This window comes from Papio anubis, chromosome 11 (genome assembly GCF_008728515.1).
Source record: "Papio anubis isolate 15944 chromosome 11, Panubis1.0, whole genome shotgun sequence".
Classification (NCBI taxonomy): domain Eukaryota; kingdom Metazoa; phylum Chordata; class Mammalia; order Primates; family Cercopithecidae; genus Papio; species Papio anubis.
Genome location: NC_044986.1, coordinates 63,727,116 through 63,750,072, shown reverse-complemented (window position 1 = coordinate 63,750,072; position 22,957 = coordinate 63,727,116). Strand labels below are relative to the sequence as shown.

Sequence of the window (22,957 nt, the reverse complement as noted above, 5' to 3'; positions counted from 1 at the left end):
TCCTCAGAGAACTTTTAAATCATACATAAAATATTGAAATCTAGGAATTGTGCATATGAAGAATTATTGTATTTGTATTTTTTGGGGGGATGTGCTATGGAATTATGTCAATATACTTTAAGGTAGGTGTATCTGAAGATGCTGACATTTAAAACCAAACAGAAGAATCTTCTCATTGAAGTGGTTCATTTTCCTATTTGAGGGTACCTGGTAGAGACCATGTTATAATCACTGTTGTATACCCCATAGTGCTTTGCATATTTTAGTGCTCAGTGTTGATAAATGAATGAATGACCTGTTTGTAAGGGTTAGGTATCATTTATTAAAAAAAAGCTTTCAACTCCAAAGCACTAGAATGAGATTCTTTTAGCAGATGTCAAAAAAGCAAATATATCAATTTTTGCTAATTCAGCATAGTGTAATGTAAGTGTATGCATGGCTAAGCTTACTATATTTAGCCATAAAAGGAAATATTAGAAAAAAATGATAAATTTAGTCAGAAATCTTAGTTATAAGGCCTATTATTTCACCTCAAAAGAATTAAATTGACATCAAGAATAATGTAAAAGTGTTTATTGGTGGATGGCATATCAGTCAATAGGTTGTTGGGAAAGAAATTCAATAGAGAGTAATTATGGGTAGCTATTTCAGCTCAAAGTTTAAATATTTAAGTTATAAATCCATACTATTTTCTCTTTTTATTGACTGGTTTACAATATGGATTGCTTTGTTCCTTTGTCAGTTTGTTTTACTGTAAACCACTTTAGGTATATGAAACTTGTAACACCAGGAGATGATGATAATGTTGTAGTAATATATTTTGTGTATTTTATTATCTTAAAATTATTGTCAAATTTAGCTCAGTGAGGTGGCTCATGGCTGTAATCCCAGCATTTTGAGAGACCGAGGAGGGAGGATCACTTGAGGCCAGGAGTTCTAGACCGGCTTGGGCAACATAATGAGACTCTATCTCTATAAGAGATATAAAAAATTAATTGGGTTTGGTGATGCATACCTGTAGTCTCAGCTCCTTGGAAGGCTGAGGCAGGAGGATTGCTTGAGCCCAGGAGCTTGAGACTGCAGTGAGCTAAGATTACCCCTGTACTCCAGCCTAGCTGACAAAGTGAGAGTCTGCATAGAAAAAAAAATTGTCAAATTTAAATATGACATGAAATTACTTGGTCAGTTTTTTGAAAATTAAAAAATTTCATTTTTCTTTGAAATTCTGAAGAGATGTTTAGCTCTATTTTAAAATCTTCTTTAATATTGAAATTTATTTAGGTGCATAGTTTATAGATACATTGTACAAAATATTTTGCTCATAAAAATATTAATAAAGTTTTAAATTAGGAGTTGTGTACTTTTACATATAATTAAAGTTTGACTAAATGTGACTGAAAGTTATTTCCAGTGTTTTAAAATATAGCAGATAATTTTTGCTTCAAGATATATTTGTTCTCATTATTAGAAGTAAAAAGTTCATTAGTTCATTAGTTATACACACAAAAATACACAACTTAAATATTTTATTTTATATTAAAGGATGTAACACAAATGTTATCCAATCTCTTTTTAGCATGGTTTGCTGATTGCATCTTACATAGTCATTTTGACCGAAACCACAACCAAACTATATTGACTAAGATTTCCAGTTTTGGTGTCTTCATGGAAGAAAGCTTAATGACACTTGAGAAGCTACCTAACTGCAGAATCTTTCTTGATCTTTTATAATCCTTTTCCTTGCCTTGCCCTGCTCCAACTTTTACCATTTTTTGCTTCCACATCCAACTTAACATTTTTAGGAACTTGTCTTTACTGAATGTCTCCAAAGCATTAAAAATTAGTTTTAAAAAAATTAATATATATTTTACACTTATATTTGATAGATTTATATAATTAACAAAACTATATAATTATAATTACAACTCACATGAAAAGATTGGGGAGCAAACCTTTTCAACTTCTTGATCAACTTCAGTTATTGGAAGCAGAAGGTCTTCAGTGTATTTTACATACCAGAAAGGAGATATCATTAATATGTTGCTGAGAGGAATAAAAAGAGTTTATTAATCTAGAGAGGTGGTGAAGAGGAGGTCTTTTAATACAGCTTCTACTATATCCTATCTATGATGTTGGGAGATGTTTCTATTATTTTTATAGAAACTAGCCCCATCAAATTTTATGTTTTATAAAACATTTACTATAATTTTATACAATCAACCCAATCAAAGTATTTCCCAGCTCATTTTGAGAGTTCCCAATGGTGCAGGGCTCACTGACTGGCTGCTCATGTCCTTCTGAGAAGTGACAACGTGCTGGTGGCCCTCACTTGCTCTCAGCGCCTCCTCGACCTAGTCATCCACTCTAGCTGTGCTTGAGGAGCCCTTCAGCCCGCTGCTGCACTGTGGGAGCCCCTCTCTGGGCTGGCTGAGGCCGGAACTGGCTCCCTCTGCTTGTGGCGAGGTATGGAGGGAGAGGTGCAGCAGGAACCAGGGCTGTGCGCGGGGCTTGCGGGCCAGTGAGAGTTCCAGGTGGGCGTGGCCTTGGTGGGTCCCACACTCAGAGCAGCCCCACCGCCCCAGGCAGTGAGGGGCTTAGCACCCGGGTCAGCAGCTGCAGAGGGTGCCCGCCAGGTCTCCCAGCAGTGCCGGCCGGCTGGCGCTGCACTCGAATTCTCCCCGGGCCTCAGCTGCCTCCCTGCAGCCCACCATGCCCGAGCCTCCCCCACACCTGCAGTGGGCTCCTGCACAGCTGGAGCCTCCCCCACACCTGCAGTGGGCTCCTGCCTAGCTGGAGCCTCCCCTACGAGCCCCGCCCCCTGGCCATGGTGCCCAGTCCCATCCACTGCCCAGGGGCTGGGGAGTGCAGGCACACAGTGACACAGCAGCGGGACTGGCCGGCAGCTCCACTAGGTGAAGCCAGCTGGGCTCCTGAGTCTAGTGGGGACCTGGAGAACCTTTATGTCTAGCTAAGGGATTGTACATACACCAATCAGCACTCTGTCTAGCTGAAGGTTTGTAAGCACACCAATCAGCACTCTGTGTCTAGTTCAAGGATTGTAAATACACCAATCAGTACTCTGTATCTAGCTAATCTAGTGGGGACTTGGAGAACTTTTCTGTCTAGCACTCTGTGTCAAGCTAAAGGATTGTAAACGCACCAATCAGCACTCTATGTCTAGCTCAGGGATTGTAAATGCACCAATCAGCACTGTCAAAACGGACCAATCAGCTCTCTGTAAAATGGACCAATCAGCAGGATGTGGGTGGGGTCAGATAAGGGAATAAAAGCAGGCTGCCTGAGCCAACAATGCCAACCTGCTCGGGTCCCCTTCCACAGTGTGGAAGCTTTGTTCTTTAACTCTTTACAATAAATCTTGCTGGTGCTCACTCTTTGGGTCCATGCCACCTTCATGAGCTGTAACACTCACCACGAAGGTCTGTAGCTTCACTCCTGCAGCCAGCAAGACCACGAACCCACTGGGAGGAACGAACAACTCCAGACGCACCGCCTTTAAGAACTGTAACATTCACTGCGATGGTCTGCGGCTTCATTCTTGAAGTCAGTAAGACCAAGAACCCACCAATTCCAGACACACTTCCATTTTCATTAAATCATTATGCTGGTCTGCTGTTGCCTTTACCTGGCTATCTCTCTTCTCTGATGCATGAATGCTGCTGGTCTTGAAGTTGGGAATTCTGCTTTCTCTGAATTGCTTCATTAGAGGGCTCCAGGACAATGTTCAGTCTAAGGCTAATTCTTCCCCACTATTGAGGCAAGACTCTTCTTTGTGTTCTACTCAATGTCCCATAAGTTATGAAGTTTTCAAGTCTGGTGGTTGGACAAGCATTATTCCCAGTCCTGTGTGAGTGGCAAGTAATGTTACCTCAAATCCTTTTGGGTGATTCTTTCCCTAGCCTTGGGTGGTTTCCTCCAGTATATGGATTGATCAGTATTCAGCTGAATACCAAGAGGGAGCATGTGCAGATTATCGGTGTTCTTTCTCTGTGTATCTCTTCCCTTTATCATTCTCTATTCTGTTTTATACTTTTACTGCCTTGAATCTCCGAGGACACTCAGCTTTGTCTGCTCAGCTCAGAGAATTTGCCAGGCTCTGCCTTGGTTTCCCCTTCCTGTATCATGGCCTGGAAAATCTCTTATGGTGGTAAGCTGGGGCTATCAAAAGGGTAATCCTTGTTTTTTGGAGGGGGGGGGGTCCATTTCTCAGGGATTACTGACCTTCATTGCCTAACATCCAGTGCCTTACAACCGTTTTTGCATTTATTTGGTATGTTTTTTGGTTTCAGGTAGGAAAGGAATCTGGTCTCTGTTACTCTGCCTTAGTTGAAAGCAAATTAGAACTTTAAATAAGACTTACTGAGTTCAACGATAATAAAATGGAAATAAAACATTGCCAATAGTTTACAATAGCAACCATATGCAGCCACGTTCCTTGTCTATAACCCTGCTGTAGCACCCAACCTTGGGTCCACACAGCAGTGGCTAGGTTTGCTTCCCTTCCACCTGCCATAATAAGGTTTTCTTTTAATCATACAAAAAATTTTTGGTCCTTGTAGTCAAACTGTCTTGGATATTTTAAAGGAGAGTCTTTACCATTTTTTTTTTTTTTTTAACATCTGTGTAAGTTTAGGGTGGAATTGAGATCATCCCCCTCTCTTTCCTGCCAAGTAAAATAATTGTCCGCTAAAAAGTTAAATTCAAGCTTCTACCTCTTCAGAGTTTTCAGATTCAAAATGGCACTTTCCCAATTAAAAACAAATAAAACTAAACCCTGAGTGTTTAGTCTCAGTCTGTGAACCCTATTATATATTGAATCAATGAATATGTACTAATGCATGTTATATGTGTATGATATAAACCTTTTACCATGATGTATTTGTATCACTTGGCCAGATCCATATATTAGAAATCTTAATAGAATAATAAACATAATGTCAAGTAAAAGCTGAGGAAATATTTTATCTTTAGTACCTGCCCCTTTTCATTTTGGTTATTCTCTTTTTCATCTGGATATTTTTCTTATACCAGGTTTTCTTTGACTTTTAAGTTTATAATCAATATAATCACTTTTAGAAAGTAGAATTATACTTTTAAATGCAGCAAAGTAACTTGTAAAAGAACCATATAGGAAGCTTTATAAAATAAAGAATATTTTGTAATATGTGTATTTGGCCAACAATTTTTTTGTACTTCTGGAGTTTATTTATTTGATCATATAGTTTGTAGGCCAGATTTTTGTATATTCAGAAATTTTCATCTCTTACACATATATCGGTGTGTAAAAGTTACCTCTATAGATATTTGTAGACTATAGACTCTAGTACCTTATTTTAGCAGGGATTTCATAAGTGATTTTTTTAACAATTAAAAAAATCCCTTTTTTAGGAAAGGAACTAAATGGACTCAGTAGAAAGAAGTTTTCTGAACCTAGTTCTTGTGGCATTTTCAAGACCTTTAGTAAATTATTTTTATGTATAGAGTGGGATTTCTTGAAGAAAAAATGTAGTTATTTTTATTTGTATGCATTTTAAATGTGAAATTTCCTATTCAGCAAACTTCAAAGTAAAAGCATTATAAGCAAGATTGGGAATGATATTTCAAAAGAGTAGACTCTCCACATGTAGACTTTATAAAGCATAGATGCTAATATTGTAGATGGAAAGGAAACTTGTAGCTTTTTTTCTATTTAATTAGGAAAATAACCATTTTCTCCTGTCAGAAATCAATATGATGGTGAACTGGCTAAATTCTATAAACCAGTTGTCGTTATCAATACCTTATCAATAGCTGGAACATGTTTCTTTTACCTAGAACATTCCTTTGTATGTCTTCTGACACCTCAGGCAGAGGTAGGTCCTCCTCTGTGTCTCTTAGTACTTTGTACAGGCCTGTACCAGAAACCTGTATCAGTGTTTGATGACTTTCACTTGACTCGGAACTTCTTGGGCTGCAAAAAAACTGTTTCATACTGATATCTATCTCCTGGATACCTAGGATACAGCTGTTTTATAGAGGAAAAAACAAATGTTTATCAAAGAAAAGTTGAATAATGTTCATTCACATATTAATTTGGCAATATATAGTCAATGTATTGAATATATGCAACAGAGTAAGCACTATTCTAGATCCTGGGAATGCTGTGGTGACCAGGACCAATGCAACTCTTGCAATTACTAGTTTTATGATCCAGAAGAAAAGACAGGTTTTGATACAATTTGTTATAATAAATTATGAAGGTTATGGTAGAAAGCATAGAATCTTGCTGTAAGACCTATCTTAGTAATGGGGGGTCCAAGCTTCCCATAGGAAGTGATGTTTAATTTAAGACCAGAGTGTGGGCTGAAACCAGCTGAAAAGGGTTACGAATGTTGGGGAAATTAGGGACAAGTCCAGCAATAAGAATTTAAGTTATAGCATCTTTATTAATGTATTTTGGGGGTGACATTTCTCCTTCCAACAGAGCTACCTGACTGGCTTTTCATATTCTCTTAACAAAGACAAGAATATAATAATTGTTTAAATGATCTCTTTCTGAATATGGCTCTTCAGCCAGTTGTTCAACATTCCAATATTTTTAGAGTAAAAAATATGTAATTTTTGGATATATATTTAGTTTTAGTATGTGAAGTCAAAGACAGTATTCTAAAGAGGCTATTATAACTTTCCAAGTCAGAATCACAACAATAAAAAATTAATCTTTTTTTGCGGGCATTCATCTGCTTTCTAAATTTTGGAGGTCAGTTTAACTTTTCACAGTCTTATAGCAGCAATTCTGACTTGCAGAGAGGCACATGAAAATCACCCACCTATTGGTCTTAAAAATTTACCATCTCTATTAGAAATTTTCCCCAAAGTAACAGTTAATCTTTGTTGAGTGCTTTCCATGTTTAAATACTGTGCTAAATATATTATATGAACTATCTCATCTAAGCATCCAAGAAACACTGTGAGATAAATCATATTTTTACCCCTTTCTCTAGATAAAGACATTGAAGGCATTTAGTGTCCAGGGTCCCAGAACTAGATGGGGCATATAAGAATTTGATCTCAGAAGTATCTAAAGTCATAGTTTCTCACTTGGTATTGCTAAAGAGATCTAAATGAGACATACTAACATGTTGAGACAGTCTCAGACCCTCCTCACAAGTTTTGTCAATTATAAGAAACAGTATTCTTTATTTTATTTAGTAAAATAATTGATTCAGTTTTCTTCATGCTAAGGTTCATGAGTCAATGAAAACTAAAATATTTACGGATGTAATCCACAAACGGATAAGACAGACCCTTTTGTATATTTTGATGGGATGACTGTATTTTGGAGAATTTTGTGGCAATATGTAACAAAACTTAAAATTCATTTGCCTGTTGACTCAGGAATTCTACTTTTAGGAATTTATCCTACGGCTAAACTTGTTCATGCGTGTAAAGATATATGTCCTGGGCATTCTCTATAGTATTATATGAAATAGGAAAAAGTTGGAAATGACTTATGTGTTCATTAGGGGCCTGGTAAAATAAGTTACAGTGTATCAATGAAATATGCCTTATGTACTCTTATTTAATACTCATAAAATAGTAGTTATTATTATTAATTAATTTTAAAAAGAAGAAAATGAAGAGTAATGATGTTAAGTGACTTGATTAAGATACTAGGACAGAGACATTGAAGCAGTCTGGCTCCAGAGTACACACTGTTAATTCTTGTGCTATATTGCCTGCTGGTCATCTGTTTCCCAGTATGAAAGGAAAATAAATTGATAAGCAAGAAGAAATTATAGAAAATCTCTCTAGTAGGATACTACTTGTTAAAGGCTCTATATTTTTATCTTCTCTTCTTATAACATATACAATAACTATGTTTTCTTATAAAATCTGTCTTTATAAAACATATATTTGTATATATGAATGTATATGAATATATTCAGAAAACATACATATATAAAACATGTATACATTTATGTATATAAAACATATGTATCTATATATACTTATACACATAAATCATACATTCATGTAAAATTTTCTGGACAGATATACAAGAGCTGAATAGTTGGTGCTTTGGGGGATTAGTTTGGAGACTTTTAAAATTTTTACTTGATGTTCTTTGGTGTGGTGAATTATTCAAAAGTAATGGACATGTATTATAATACTTTTATAATAAAAATAAGTTTAGATTTAAAAACTTAAAAAATAATGGATGTGGTAATTATCAATTATGCTATTGGATGGGAATAAAGAGAAATTTTTATTAAATATTTTCATTTTATACCCTTCTGAACTGGGAACGTAAAACAATGAATGAATACATATTTAATAACAAGATATATTTTAAATGAAAAGGCGTTAAAAATAGTGAACACAATATTCTTTAACAATTATGCACTATGAAGTACTATTTCTGTGACTAAATCTAGGATATAGTTTATTCATTATATTGACAGTTTAGAATAAATTTGCCTATGTTAAACTTTTATCAGAGAGCTGCAGTCTTATTATCTTAAAGACTACCTCTTTTCTAACATCCATTGAGTTAGTTTCCAACTCAATAAAGATTTACCTTGTTTTTATAAGCAGGATTGTTTATGATTGAAGCTTTAGTAATAAAACCTTTTACAAGAAACGAGATTCAGCAAAAGCAGAAGTGGACAGCAATTTTACTAGATGTTCCTAGTCAATTGAGCACAATTTTCTTTTTTTTTTTTTTTTTTTTTTTTTTGAGACGGAGTCTCGGTCTGTCACCCAGGCTGGAGTGCAGTGGCCGGATCTCAGCTCACTGCAAGCTCCGCCTCCCGGGTTCACGTCATTCTCCTGCCTCAGCCTCCCGAGTAGCTGGGACTACAGGCGCCCGCCACCTCGCCCGGCTAGTTTTTTGTATTTTTTAGTAGAGACGGGGTTTCACCGTGTTAGCCAGGATGGTCTCGATCTCCTGACCTTGTGATCCGCCCGTCTCGGCCTCCCAAAGTGCTGGGATTACAGGCTTGAGCCACCGCGCCCGGCCTGAGCACAATTTTCTTGCAGGAAAATGATATCATGCTTCTTAATTCCAGAATATTTGTCAAAAACAAATGTTAATTTGAAACTGCATTGTTTATTGAGAAACCATGTGTTGACAATTGTCAACTGACAATATTTTTATATTATGCTTAGTCTTGGAATTTACTTGGAATTAGGTTAGCTGATAAATTCTGAAATAGGCATAGTTGAAACTTAAAGTATAACTTATTTGGGGTTGTATTTTTCAGGTGAAGCTCTGAAAGTATCAGCTGAGAGATTTACAGATGACCCCTGTTTTCTCCCAAAAAGGGAGGCTGTGGTTCAAGCTGCCCGTGCCTTGCTGGCTGCAGTGACGAGACTCCTTATCCTTGCGGACATGATTGATGTCATGTGCCTCTTGCAACATGTGTCAGCTGTAAGTAAAAGATGGCTTAGTTTACCTTGGCATTGTCTTCACTTCTAATTTCATTCTCTGAACCTGGCGTCGATCCTAGTGCATCTTGGCTTCACTCTCATTTCTTAACATCACCCCTTCAGAAGCAGACTAGACTGGGTTGTGAAGACTAATGTATACCTCAAAATAAGGAAGCCAGAGTTAGTTCTAAAGCCAATGGGAAATTAAACAGAAGATGGCTTGCTTATAAGGAAATGACTAGGAAAAGTTATAGACTTTTGATCACTTAAATAACTATGCTCTCTATAAATAAATAACATCATTTAAATAACTATGCTCTCTATAAATAAATAACATCATTATATAGATAATATATAATAAACACATGAGTATAAATGACTTGAAAAATAGAAAAAGCTTAAGACATTTGGAAATTTATCCTGGTTTGTAAATGAATTCTACTTTGCCACGTCCTCTTGATTCAGGATAAAGAGTGCATGTTTACAGGTAGTCTGTGATGTCTGTAGTAATCCATTAGGAAAATGTAGACATGTATTTAATGCAAGTAAATAATGCATATTAACTAGTATGATACAAAGTTAGCAAGATATCCTGAATGCTTTATTTTTTCAGACAAACCCACTTAGCACATTTTTAGTAGAAAGAGAATTTTATTAAAGTCTGTTTTCTTAGTTTGACCAAATCATTAGTAGTGTTCAGATGAAAAGGTTGCAAAGAACTCTTTTTATATCTGTTGTATTTTCTGCTTGAAAAGGACCCTTATACTCTGTCTATAAATACATCTGCATTTTCATAAAGTGTCTGTGATTTTACTATCGCTACTCTATTAAGCAAACAATGGTCTTATTTGATTAACCTTCTTGTCAAAATAATTTTCTCTAACTGCTAAACTAAACCTTTCTTTGCATCTTTCTTTTTGTCTTTGTCTTTTTCTTTTTCTCTTTTTGTTTTTTGAGATGGAGTCTCACATTTTCGCCCAGGCTGGAGTGCAATGGTCATCTCGGCTCACTGCAATCTCTGCCTCCCGGGTTCATGCAATTCTCTGGCCTTAGCCTCCCAAATAGCTGGGATTACAGGCACACACCACCATGCCTGGCTAATTTTTTGTATTATTTGCTTTTAGTAGAGATGGGGTTTCACTATGTTGGCCAGGCTGGTCTCGAACTCCTGACCTCATGATCCTCTCACCTTGGCCTCCCAAAGTGCTGAGATTACAGGTGTGAGCCAATACACCTGGCCATATCTTTCTTGTATTCACTATTGCTTATTTTAACACTAGAGTGACCTTCTCTTTGTACTTCCATTTTTTTCTTTTGATAGTTTTATTACCATAAAAACAGCAATTCAATCCTTTTTTTTTTTTTTTTTTAAGTTTAAGTAGCTTTTTAGGAAAGGGAATTGTTCTTATCACTAGCAGCTGTTTACTAGAAGATTTGTAGGTGATATAATTGAGCAAAGGTTTCTGTTACTTGGTTCTTGGTTTGTTGAGTAACCATAGACAAATTACTGAACTGATAGTTTTATTACAGTAAAAAGAGCAATTCGATCCTTTTTTTTTTTTTTTTTTAGTTTAAGTAGCTTTTTAGGAAAGGGAATTGTTTTCATCACCAGCAGCTGTTTACTAGTGGATTTGTAGGTGACATAATTGAGCAAAGGTTTCTGTTACTTGCTTCTTGGTTTGTTTAATAACCATAGACAAATTACTGAACATTTCTGAGATTCATTTGTCTCATATTTGAATACAGACACTAACAAATGCTATAAAAAAGAAATGGGTACAAAAGATTAAGTGGCAGGTAATTCCTAGTTCCAGTGACATGGTAATACCTAGTTCCAATGACCCAATAATTCCTGTTTTAGACTCTAGATTTGTTGAGATAGGGCAGAATGCAGGACTTTTGTAATGTGAAAACTGCCACCTTCATAACCAATTAGGAAGTAACTGTATATAAAGAATAAAACCACCTTCACTACCATTTTAGTTGAGTGTCCACTAGGAGTTAGGCACAGAGGTTGGTAATTCACCTACATTATGCCATGCAAATGAAGCAGGATGGCATTGTAGATCAAACAAAAGCAAAGTACCTCTTGCAGTAAAAATTAGAGTTAATATTTATTGGGTTTTTATAATGTACCAAACACTGTGCTGGATTATCTCTTTTAATTCAATTCTTATGACAGCCCTATGATCATGATTTCTATTTAACACATGAGAAAACTGAGGCACATTGAATTTAAGTAACTTGCTCAAGGCAACAGGAAAGAATTAAAACTTTTGGAGCTTACTACCCTAATAGTTAGAACAGCTTTAACTACAAACAGCTTTTAAAAGTTTTGGCAAATTCATGAACCTACAACCAGTTGTTAAAGTAAGTTAGATATGCCAGAAGGTGTTTTAAATTCTAACCATCCTCTCTCACACTTAGAGCCTCAATTTCAACTAGATTATATGTCACATATAAGTATGTGTAGTAAAAGAGTGATATGTTATGAAAAAGGAAGTGGCATCTTATCAAAGAGAAGGGAACATCTTTTGTGGTAAATTATGATAGTTTTTCATGGTTTCATCCTCATGAAAAGTTTATATATGAATCATATTATCAACTCAATTCTTTCAAGACTTCATGTAGAATGAAAACCACTAAATTGTTTTTGAGATCATCAAGATTAGAATTATTTAGCCCAACATTTCCCCAAAAGTATTCTGTAGAACATGTCTTGAAAATATGGAAAATGAAAAAAGTTGTTTCTTGTTGTAAGTTATCAATGCTGCACATATAAATTCCCATGAATGTTTTGATGCACATTAGCACATTAAAGTTGTTGAGAAATATTGCCACGAAGAAGCCTGTTTAACTCGGCTTAACTCAGAATTTCCCAAATGTTTTTGACCCCAGATCTCTTCCATAGTATATTAATCCTGGGACTTTCTGAAACCATACTTTGGGAAATGTCAGTTTGGAATTTTTCTAATAATGTTTATGACAATATTAGCTTCTACTTGGAATCAAAAGAATCATAGTGGAGAAACTTCAGTGCCCTTACAGTTTGATATTTTACGTGAAGTAGAAAGACTCTCTGATAATATGCAATATATGCAACTGCCTAACAGTAGATGATCACTAACAATGATAACAATCTCAATTTTCTCAGACAGTGAAGCTGATTTTGGACAATTCTAATTGTTGGAGACATATTTCTCAAACTGAGCTTAAAACTGCCTCCCTGCTATTTCAAATAGTGGGTCTAGTTTTGCTTTCTGGAGCAACACAGAATCAAGGCAATAGAAAAAGCTCTTTTCAAATAACTGATGATTACTCTTGGGACTTACCTATGTCTCCCCTTTTCTAGGCTGAAAAATTTTTGGCTTTTGAATGTTCCTTATATGGTAGTTCCAGACCACTCTAAATACCATAGAATTTCTATGTATTTTTCAAATTAACTTATATTTCTTTGTATGACTTTTAGTTTCCTGCTGAAATTTTCAATCTTTATTTTGATCTACTCGACATGGTGAGCAGAACTGTCTGATCCGGAAGGTTTGAGAACTCTGGTGTTTGGACTCGCAGGGTGCCTGCTTCTGCTATCATTTTCCTTGCTTTTGCTCATGGTGTCTTGTCTTAGAATGTGAATGGCTATTTTTGATTGGATACTGAACATTGCCTCTTCTGAAACCCATTTCAGGTAATTTCTCACTGCCTTATTAGCTCTTTGATGTTTTTAAGATGAGTTGTTTTATCATCAAACCTTATTTGTTTCCTTCAGCAGAGGATCAGACTGAATTTCTAATTTGCCATTACAAGAAATAGAAGTCCCCCTAATCATCTCTGTAAATCCTTTTCTATGCACTCTGGATTGTAGCTAACTTCCATAAAATGTTGAAATCAATGTCTTGAAATCAAAACAAACTCTCTGATGTGAACATTCTGTGATATAAATGTACAATTGCATCCCTGATTTAATGTCTAACATGATCTTACCTATCACAATAGCCTTGTCATGTTGTTGGTTCATATTGATTTTGAAAACAGTTAAAACCTCCAACTCTCTGAGCTCAAACTACTCCTAATCCAGGTCTTCCTCCTCTGATACTAGTTTTTTAAAAAATATGTAAAGGTAGAAGTTACATTTATATTCATTGAACTTTATCTTACTAATTCTAGCTTTTTGTTATAGTTCATCAGGCTCCTTTGACTCTCGATTTTGTCTTCTTTTCCTAACCTTATATCATTTTCAAATTTATTCACGAAAAATTGTTTAATGACATGGAAAACAGTATTATGTCTTTCTTTTAGATAATATCAATCAAATATGAACACCCTTTGAGTAAAGTTGTTGAAATGAGCTTCAAGCTTGCTTCATTGGGCTGCTGTATAAACCATGCTTCTTTATTTCTTCCTTTTTTTTTTTTGTCACTCAAATTTTATTGTGTACAACATTATCTAACAAAAATTCTATTTGCTTTATACTAAATATAAAATAAGAATTCATAATGAAACAAAACCTACCCAGAGATACATTCTCATCATTGATTTAGAACTGAACGTCTTTACAATTCAAAACTTTAGAGGTTCAAACAATGATAGTTAAGTACTACATATATGGGGTACAAATTACAATGGAAAACAGCAATGATTTCCTCATAAAAGCTGTAAGTTCTTAATTATAAATAGAGATAATAAATGCTTCACATGAAATATCATACAATGAACTATCATAAAATATGCATACATTATATATGTGAAATATACTCAGCTTCATAATTTATGGTCAATGTTGTTATTCATACACGTATACACATATACACCCATATATATATATATATATATACACACACACATATATATATAAAAGAGTGTTCTAGGTATCTTTTGAAATTACTCAAGCACATACACTATGGAAAAACCAATAGAAATATACAATGTTTCAGACACCATTAGTTTATTTTCTGCTGGAAGACACACGATGCTCCCCTTGTGAATCTATGGAGTTGAGAGTTTCTGACCTTTCACTCAGCACGTCACCTGCCACCAAACCAAAAGAGAGGTCTGTTTTAGCTTCCTCCTTCCCATAATCAGGATGAATAAGTGGAATGAAGGATACATGATTGCAAGAGTTTGGCAAAGCAGGAATACAAGTTTGCTCTGCTGTGTCCTAGGATTCCAAGTTGATGTGATTAGACACAGAAAGTAAATGGCAAATAACATGAGGAAGGCGATCACAGTTTGCAAAGCTTTTATGTGGACCTCCTCAAGCACTTCTTGAAAGACCTTCTTGAAATCAAGATATATTGTTTGTGGCATTGTAGATTTATCAGTCTAGTAATCCCAGTTATAAAGGAAATGAAATTAGTTTGGCATGACTTGCTTTTTAATGACCCAATAAGAGCTCTAAGTGACCATTGCTTGCCTGCTTTTATTCTTTTCTCTTTTGTTCTGACCTTCATTTTTTAAATTACTCATAATCCACTTACTTATGATGCAGAACCACTTGTTTGCTGGGATCTTCTTGCACTTAAGATCTCAGTATAATTAGTTTAAACCCTCATTCTGTGTCCTATCAAGTATAATGTTCTCCCCCAAATTTCTGCAAATTCCTTGGGAGCTCACATTTTCAGGTTCAACTCTGGCTCCAAGCTTTTGCTTCCACTGAATTACTTTCATTTATAGATTGTCTTTCTATCTCTATTCTACATTATGTTCACCCAGAATCTGGAGTTGGCCTTTTCCCCTTTCACAAATAGACACACACACACACACACACACACACACACACACACACACACACACATATTCTCTAACCCTACCAGAGTAGGCCAGAATATGTGAATATAGTAAACCTTACAGAAACTTACAAGAAGATAGAAGGGAGGGATTTCTATATTGCAACAATATATTCTAAGTGGCTTCAATTTGTATGTTAGAAATCTTCAAAATCTTATTTAGCAACTCCATCTCATTGCCCTTCCACATTTTTTCTCTCTAGCTACTTTCCCTCAGACTTCTAAATTCTGTTTATGGGAATGCAGTAAAGAATAGTTATCTCTCTAGCACTCGACTTGGCCCCTGCTTATTTGTGTCCTTAGGATATCACTACCCACCTTAAATTACTCATTAAGGTATTTTCTTCAGTATAGGTAGTGCCCTTTCTAAGAAGAATTCTGTAGTCAGCCACCACACTCCCCAATCCTACTATATAATAATCTATTATAGATTTTTGGTGGGAGGAGGGTGTCCACTTTAAAGATGTGAATTTCTCCTGGGCACACACTTTTTTTTTCTCCCAAAACAGAGGACTGCCTTTTTATTTCTTGTCCTTATTTTGCATGTAATGGACCAAGGCCTGCCTTTCTTCTCCTCCATCTTTACTATTTCATGCAGGCTTCTGGATTTTTTTTTTTTTTTTGCCCTCCTGACACTTACACAAGTTCCTGCTACATTTTCTGTTTTTGTTCTTTATTTCATAGCATTAAAGAATTCCTCTGAGCTCACAATTTTTTTTAAGTGGTCTTACTCTTATTTTCCTTCTTATGAGTTTTCCTACATAACAGTTTTTTTCAACCCTGTTGAAGTATATTTCGAGTATAATCCCGAATAACTGGGGTTACAGGTGTACACCACCATGCCAAGCTAATTTCTGTACTTTTAGTAAAGACAGAGTTTTGCCATGTTGGCCAGACTGGTCTCAAACTTATTTTCCTTCTTATGACTTTTCCTACATACCAGATTTTTTTCAACCCTTTTGAAGTATATTTCCTTTTAGATGTCAGATAAATGAGATGTTGCTCTCTTTTAATAGCATGTATCTATATATTTCCCGATTTTGTAAAGCTTTCTTATTTCTATTAAATTATACTCTCTCCACTGAGACTGCCACAGGAGAAGCAATTACAATAGAACATTTCCAAGGACATAGTCTGAGACTACCAACTAGTGTAAACATGGGTCACTGAGCAACCCCGAAACGGACAAGTACTGCCAAATTAAATAATCAAGGATTCCTTACATGGCACTTTTAAATGTGTCTAGTTCCTTAAGGAAATGTGTGTGTTCTTTTGGGGAAAACAGGTCCAAATGAAAGGTAATAGGGGACACAGGGAAAAAAAATGCTGATATTTCAGTATTTCATCAATTGTAGAAACTTGGAAAGGTATTTTGGCTCTATTGTCACCATTGTTTATAAATTTTTTATAGGAATTTAAGTCAAAATGTTTCTCTCTTTGATACTGTTCAAGTGTTTCAAGCTTTTCTGTACTATTTGTTCTTCTTAGGATTCCACATCTTGTTTTATTGGCATCTGTATTTTTTTTTTTTTTTTTTTGAGACAGAGATTTGCTCTTTTTGCACAGCTGGAGGGCAATGGTGCAGTCTCAGCTCACTGCAACTTCCGCCTCCCAGGTTCAAGCAATTCTCCTGCCTCAGCCTCCCAAGTAGCTGGGACTACAGGCATGCACCACCATGCCAGGCTAATTTTTGTATTTTTAGTAAAACCAGGGTTTTGCCATGTTGGCCAGGCTGGTCTCAAACTCCTGACCTCGGGTGATCTGCCCACCTTGGCTTCCCAAAGTGCTGGGATTACAGGTGTGAGCCACCGTGCCCCGCCTGGCATCTGGATTTCTAAGGGTCAATTTTATTTGGAAGAAAATAGGTTTGGATGGCTTCTGCTTACTGGGTCACGACATTATGGGGAGAAAACATGGCTTTTGGCAGCATGGAGACCTTGCTTGGATCCCAGCTGTGTTGTTGATTAGCCGGGTAATTTTGGGAAAGTTAAAAATCTGTGAGCTTTGGTTTCTTCTTCTGAGTTATGGGGAGAATATAGCTTATTCTGAATACCTTGAAAGGGTCTTGTGAAGACTGAATGATATTTGACATGAATTACTTGGCAAGAACTGGTATGAGTTCTCTTTCACCTTCTTTTCCTGTTCCATCTTTCTCCACTGTGGTATCTTGCTCCCACTTTTTGGCCCTTGGAGTGAAATGATGTACTTATTCCTAAAAATGAAGGGAAATTTGACTATTGAGTTGAACTAACTTTTCTTTTTCCATTTATCATACCATAGTCAGGTTTTATTTGTTTTGGGAATGTTGATCCCTTTGGATTAGGTAATAGACCAACATCTTACAAGAAATGGCTCCAGAATTTAACAACTTTTGTCAAATGTATATTTAACATTTGTCACATAATTTTATAAAGCATTTGTGGACAAACAATAATTCTGACTGTGATGAATATTTATTTTGACAGAAAAATCACACTACCATATTGGCAGCTGAGACTTTTTGAGGCCACCCTCTATTTAAAAGGCAGATATGTACCAACAAAAAGAGTTTCTAAAGCCTTTTATTATTGAACATATCAGCAGCTGATAAAGGGAAAATTACTGTATAATTAAGAGCTGTTAGGAGCTATGTATATTTTGTGAAAGATCTTAGGCAAAATACGTAAAAGCATATTAAGATGTAAAGAAAAAGAGCAAGTCGAGACTGGTATTTAAGATGTGTATTAGTCTGTTTTCACGCTGCTGATAAAGACATACTTGATACTGGGCAGTTTACTAAAGAAAGAGGTTTAATGGACTTACAGTTCCATATGGCTGGGGAGGCCTCACAATCATGGCAGAAGGCAAGGAGGAGCAAGTCACATCTTACGTGGATGGCGGCAGGCAAAGAGAGAGCTCGTTCAGGGAAACTCCTGTTTTTAAAACCATCAGATCTCATGAGATTCATTCACTATCACGAGAACAGTGCAGGAAAGACCTGGTCCCTTAATTCTATTACCTTCCACCCAGTTCCTCCCATGACATGTGAGAACTTTGGGAATTACAATTCAAGATGAGATTTGGGTGGGGACACAACCAAACTATATCATTCTGCCCCCAGCCCCTCCCAAATCTCATGTCCTCACATTTCAAAACAAATCATGCCTTCTTAACATTCCCCCAAAGTCTTAATTCATTTCAGCATTAACTCAGAAGTCCGCAGTTCAACGTCTCGTCTAAGACAAGGCAAGTCCCTTCTGCATATGAGCCTGTAAAATCAACAGCAAGTTAGTTACTTCCTAGATACGATTGTAGCAGGATGAGCCACAGACAAAACTCCTCAGACACTGAGTTAAAGAAGGGGTTTATTTGGCCGGGGGCATCGGCAAGACTCCTGTCTCAAGAGCTGAGCTCCCCAATGGAGCAATTCCTGTCCCTTTTAAGGGCTCACAACTCTAAGGGGGTGCGTGTGAGGGGGTCATGATTGAGCAAGCAGGGGGTGCATGACTGGGGGCTGCATGCACTGGTAATTAGATCAGAACAAAACAGGATAGGGATTTTCACAGTGCATTTCTATATAATGTCTGTAATCTATAGATAACGTAACCGATTAGGTCAGGGGTCTATCTTTAACTACCAGGCCCAGGGTGTGGCACTGGGCTGTCTCCCTGTGGATTTCATTTCCTTTTAGTTTTTACTTCTTCTTTCTTTGAAGGCAGAAATTGGGCATAAGACGATATGAAGGGTGGTCTCCTCCCTTACAATGAGGGTACAGGCATTGGGTAAATACAACTGTTACAAATGGGATAAATTGGTCAAAACAAAGGCGCTACAGGCCCCATGCAAGTCCACAATCTATCAGGGCAGTCAAATCTTAAAGCTCCAAAATGATCTCCTTTGACTCCATGTCTCACATCCAGATCACGCTGGTGCAAGAGGTGGGTTCCCATGGTCTTGGGCAGCTCTCCCCCTATGGCTTTGCAGGGTACAGCCTTCCTCCTGGCTGCGTTCATGGGTTGCCATTGAGTGTCTGTGGCTTTTCCAGGTGCACTGTGCAAGCTGTCAGTGGAGCTATCATTCTGAGGTGGGTCTGGAGGACAGTGGCCCTCTTCTCACAGCTCCACTAGGTGATGCCCCAGTAGGTACTCTGCGTTGGGCCTCCAACCCCCCATTTTCCTTCCATACCTCCTAACAGAGGTTCTCCATGAGAGCCCTGCCCCTGCAGCAAACTTCTACCTGGACATCCAAGCATTTCCATAAATCCTCTGAAATCTAGACAGAGGTTCCCAAACCTCAATTCTTGACTTCTGTGCACTTACAGGCTCAGCACCACATGGAAGCTGGCAAGGCTTCAGAAGTTGCCTTCTGAAGCCACGGCCTGAGCTTAACATTGGCCCCTTTCAGCCATGGCTGGAGCCCTGGGACAAAGGGCTCAAGTCCCTAGGCTGCACACAGCACGGGGACCTTGGGCTTGGCCCAGGAAACTGCTTTTTCCTCTTAGGCTTCCTGGCCTGTGATGGGAGGGGCTGCTGTGAAGGCCTGTGACATGCCCTGGAGACATTTTCCCCATTGTCTTGGGGATTAACATTTGGCTCCTCATTACTTATGCAAATTTATGCAGCTGGCTTGAATTTTTCCTCAGAAAATGTGATTTTCTTTTCTATCACATTGTCAGGTTGCAAATTTTCCAAACTTTATGCTCTGCTTCCCTTATAAAACTGAATACCTTTAACAGTACCCAAGTCACCTCTTGAATGCTTTGCTGCTTAGAAGTTTCTTAAACCAGATACTCTAAATCATTGCTCTCAAGTTCAAAGTTTCACAAATCTCTAGGGCAGGGGCAAAATGCCACCAGTCTCTTTGCTAAAACATAACAAGTGTCACCTTTGCTCCAGTTCCCAACAAGTTCCTCATTTCCTGCTGAGACCACCTCAGCCTGGGCTTTATTGCCCATATGCATATCAGCATTTTGGGCAAAGTCATTCAACAAGTCTCTAGGAAGTTCCAAACCTTCCCACATTTTCATGTCTTCTTCTGAGCCCTCCAAAATGTTCCAACCCCTGCCTGTTACCCAGTTCCCAAGTTGCTTCCATATTTTCAGGTATCTACAGCAGTACCCCACTCTACTGGTACCAATTTACTGTATTAGTCTGTTTTCATGCTGCTGATAAAGACATACCTGAGACTGGGAAATTTACAAGAGAAAGAGGTTTAATGGATTTACAGTTCCACCTTGCTGGGGAGGCTGCACAACCGTGTTGGAAGGCAAGGAGGAGCAAGTCGCATCTGATGTGAATGATGGCAGTCAATGAGAGAGCTTATGTAGGGAAACTCCCGTTTGTAAAACCATCAGATCTCGTGACACTCATTCACTATCAAGAGAACAGTGCAGGAAAGACCCGCCCCCATAATTCAATCACCTCCCACCGGGTTCCTCCCATGACATGTGGGAATTGTGGGAGTCATAATTCAAGATGAGATTTGTGTGGGAACACAGCCAAACCACATCAAGATATAAGAGGAGAAATAAGAAATAGAGACAAATATGGCACACTTGCTTTTGATTTGTCATGAATTTCCTATTGGAAATTTTAGGGAAGAAGAAAATTTTTTTCAAACATATATATTTTTAAAATTTTATTTTTAATTAATATGGATACATAATAGTTGTACTTATTTATGGGGTACATGTGATATTTTGATAAAAGCATATAATGTGTAATGATAAAATCAGGGTAATTGGAATATCCATCATCTCAAGCATTTATCATTTCTTTGTGTTAGGAACATTCTGATTCCACTCTTTTAGTTACTTTGAAATATGTGATAAATTATTGTTAACTATGGTCTTTATATTGTGCTACCAAACACCAGATTTTTTTTCCATCTAACTTTATTTTTATATCCATTAACTATCCATTCTATATCCCCCTATTTTGACAAGTAAAAATTACATACATTTATAGTATATAACATGATGTTTTAATATATGTATACATTCTGGAATGACTAGCTCAAGCTATTTAATATATATGCATTACCTTTTATACTTATCAATTTTTTGGTAGTGAGAACACTTAAATTTACTCTAGCAATTTTCATATATATAATTTATTGGTATTAACTGCAGTCACCATGATGTACAATAGATCTCTTGAGATTATTCCTCCTGTTTAATTGAAATGTTATGACCTTTGACAATACAAATTTAAACCATGTAAAATTTTTATTTTTAAAGAAAGAATCAGCACCTTTCCAGTTATCTCTGATTTGATTAATTAATTAATCACCTCAGCAAATCATTATTTTTGTGTGCTTACTTTGTGGCAGTCACCATCACTCTAGTATGTGCTAGGGATTCAAATTTCTAAAAATACCATAATGATCCTGCTCTCCTGGAATTTACAGACTAGATAAAAAGTAAATTAACAATATGTTATTATGGTAGAGGTTGGTACAAAGTGTTATGGAGGTGGGAATTGTATTAAGAGAGGGTATGTTGAATGAATACTATGTGGCTGAGTTTGGAGAGTTGACTAGAGAAAGAAGGTAGTGGGGCAGAGGGCGTTTTACCTGCAGAGGAGGATGTATGCTGAAAGTCCTGAATGGCTGAGATGAAGGGTAAACTGTGTGGGAGGAACAAGAGTTGAAGCTGGAAAGGTAGGCACAGACCTAATTTGAAGGGTCTATGTGCTAAGTTGCAAAGTTTGAACTATAGTCTGAAAGCTAAGGGGAAACCATTAAAGAATTTTAAGCAGGGTAATGATGAGGGGACTTCACAAAGTTCATAGAAAAATGGAATTAAAAGAAAAAAATAAAAAATATGAACTTTGTTTCTCATCATAAGCTCCATCAAGTTGAAGACACTTTTGTAAATAATGATACTAGCCACTTAGTTCATCCCTGAAGAACTGAATGTCCTGGAATTTAACTGTGCCAGTGCAGTCTTTTTTACATTATTAACTGAAGAAATATGAATGCCCTTTAAATATTTTTTGAGATTTGGAAACAAAAAGAAGTCAGAAGGAGCCAAACCGGGACTGTAAGGTGGATACCTCATGATTTTATATTGAAACTTAAATGATTGCCTTTGTTTGATGAGAGGAATGAGCAGAATGAGCAGGAGCTTTGTGGTGGAGAAGGACTCTGGTGAAGCTTTCCCGGTGTTTTTCTGCTAAAGCTTTGGCTAGCTTTCTCAAAACACCCTCACAATAAACAGATACTATCATTCCATGGTCTTCCAGATAATCAACAAGCAAAATTCTTTGAGCATCTTAAAAAATGATTGCCATGATCTTTGGTCTCTTGACTGGCTTGCTTTTGCATTGACAGGGCCACTTCCACCTCTTGGTAGGTATTGCTTTGATTGTGCTCAGTCTTCAGGATCATACTGGTAAATCCACGTTCGTCTTTTGTTACATTTCTCAAAAGGAATACTTAAAGAGCTTGATGAAATTAAAATTGTTAAAATATTTCAGTGAAAACTCTGGTCTTATCTGCAACTGATCTGTGTGCAACAATTTAGGCATTCATCCAGGTGAAATTTGCTCGACTTAAAATTTTCAGTCAGAGTTGTATAAGCTGAACCAGTACAGATGTCTATAATGTTGGCTATTGCTTCTGGTGTTAATTGTTTGTCCTCTTCAATTAGGGCATAAACAAGATTAAGTTTTTCCTTACAAATTGATGTGGATGGTCTGCTGCTGTGGGTTTTGTCTTCAACATCATCTTGACCCTTCTCAAAATGGGTTATCCATTTGTAAACT

General features: G+C 36.8%; 1 protein-coding gene across 9 annotated transcripts in view; it reads left to right on the top strand.

Annotated features, from left to right (window-relative positions):
- CTNNA3 (catenin alpha 3) overlaps window positions 1-22,957 on the top strand; it is a 1,832,183-nt gene that overhangs the window by 169,040 nt on the left and 1,640,186 nt on the right. For 8 of the 9 annotated variants that reach the window (XM_009214841.4, XM_009214844.4, XM_009214842.4 and 5 more), the window contains one exon: window positions 9,264-9,430. In XM_009214841.4, the coding sequence (XP_009213105.3) occupies window positions 9,264-9,430 (167 nt within the window). Of the gene's footprint in view, window positions 1-9,263; window positions 9,431-10,600; window positions 13,115-22,957 lie in introns of those variants that run through there. The other variant, XM_017944532.3, reaches the window with a different exon arrangement.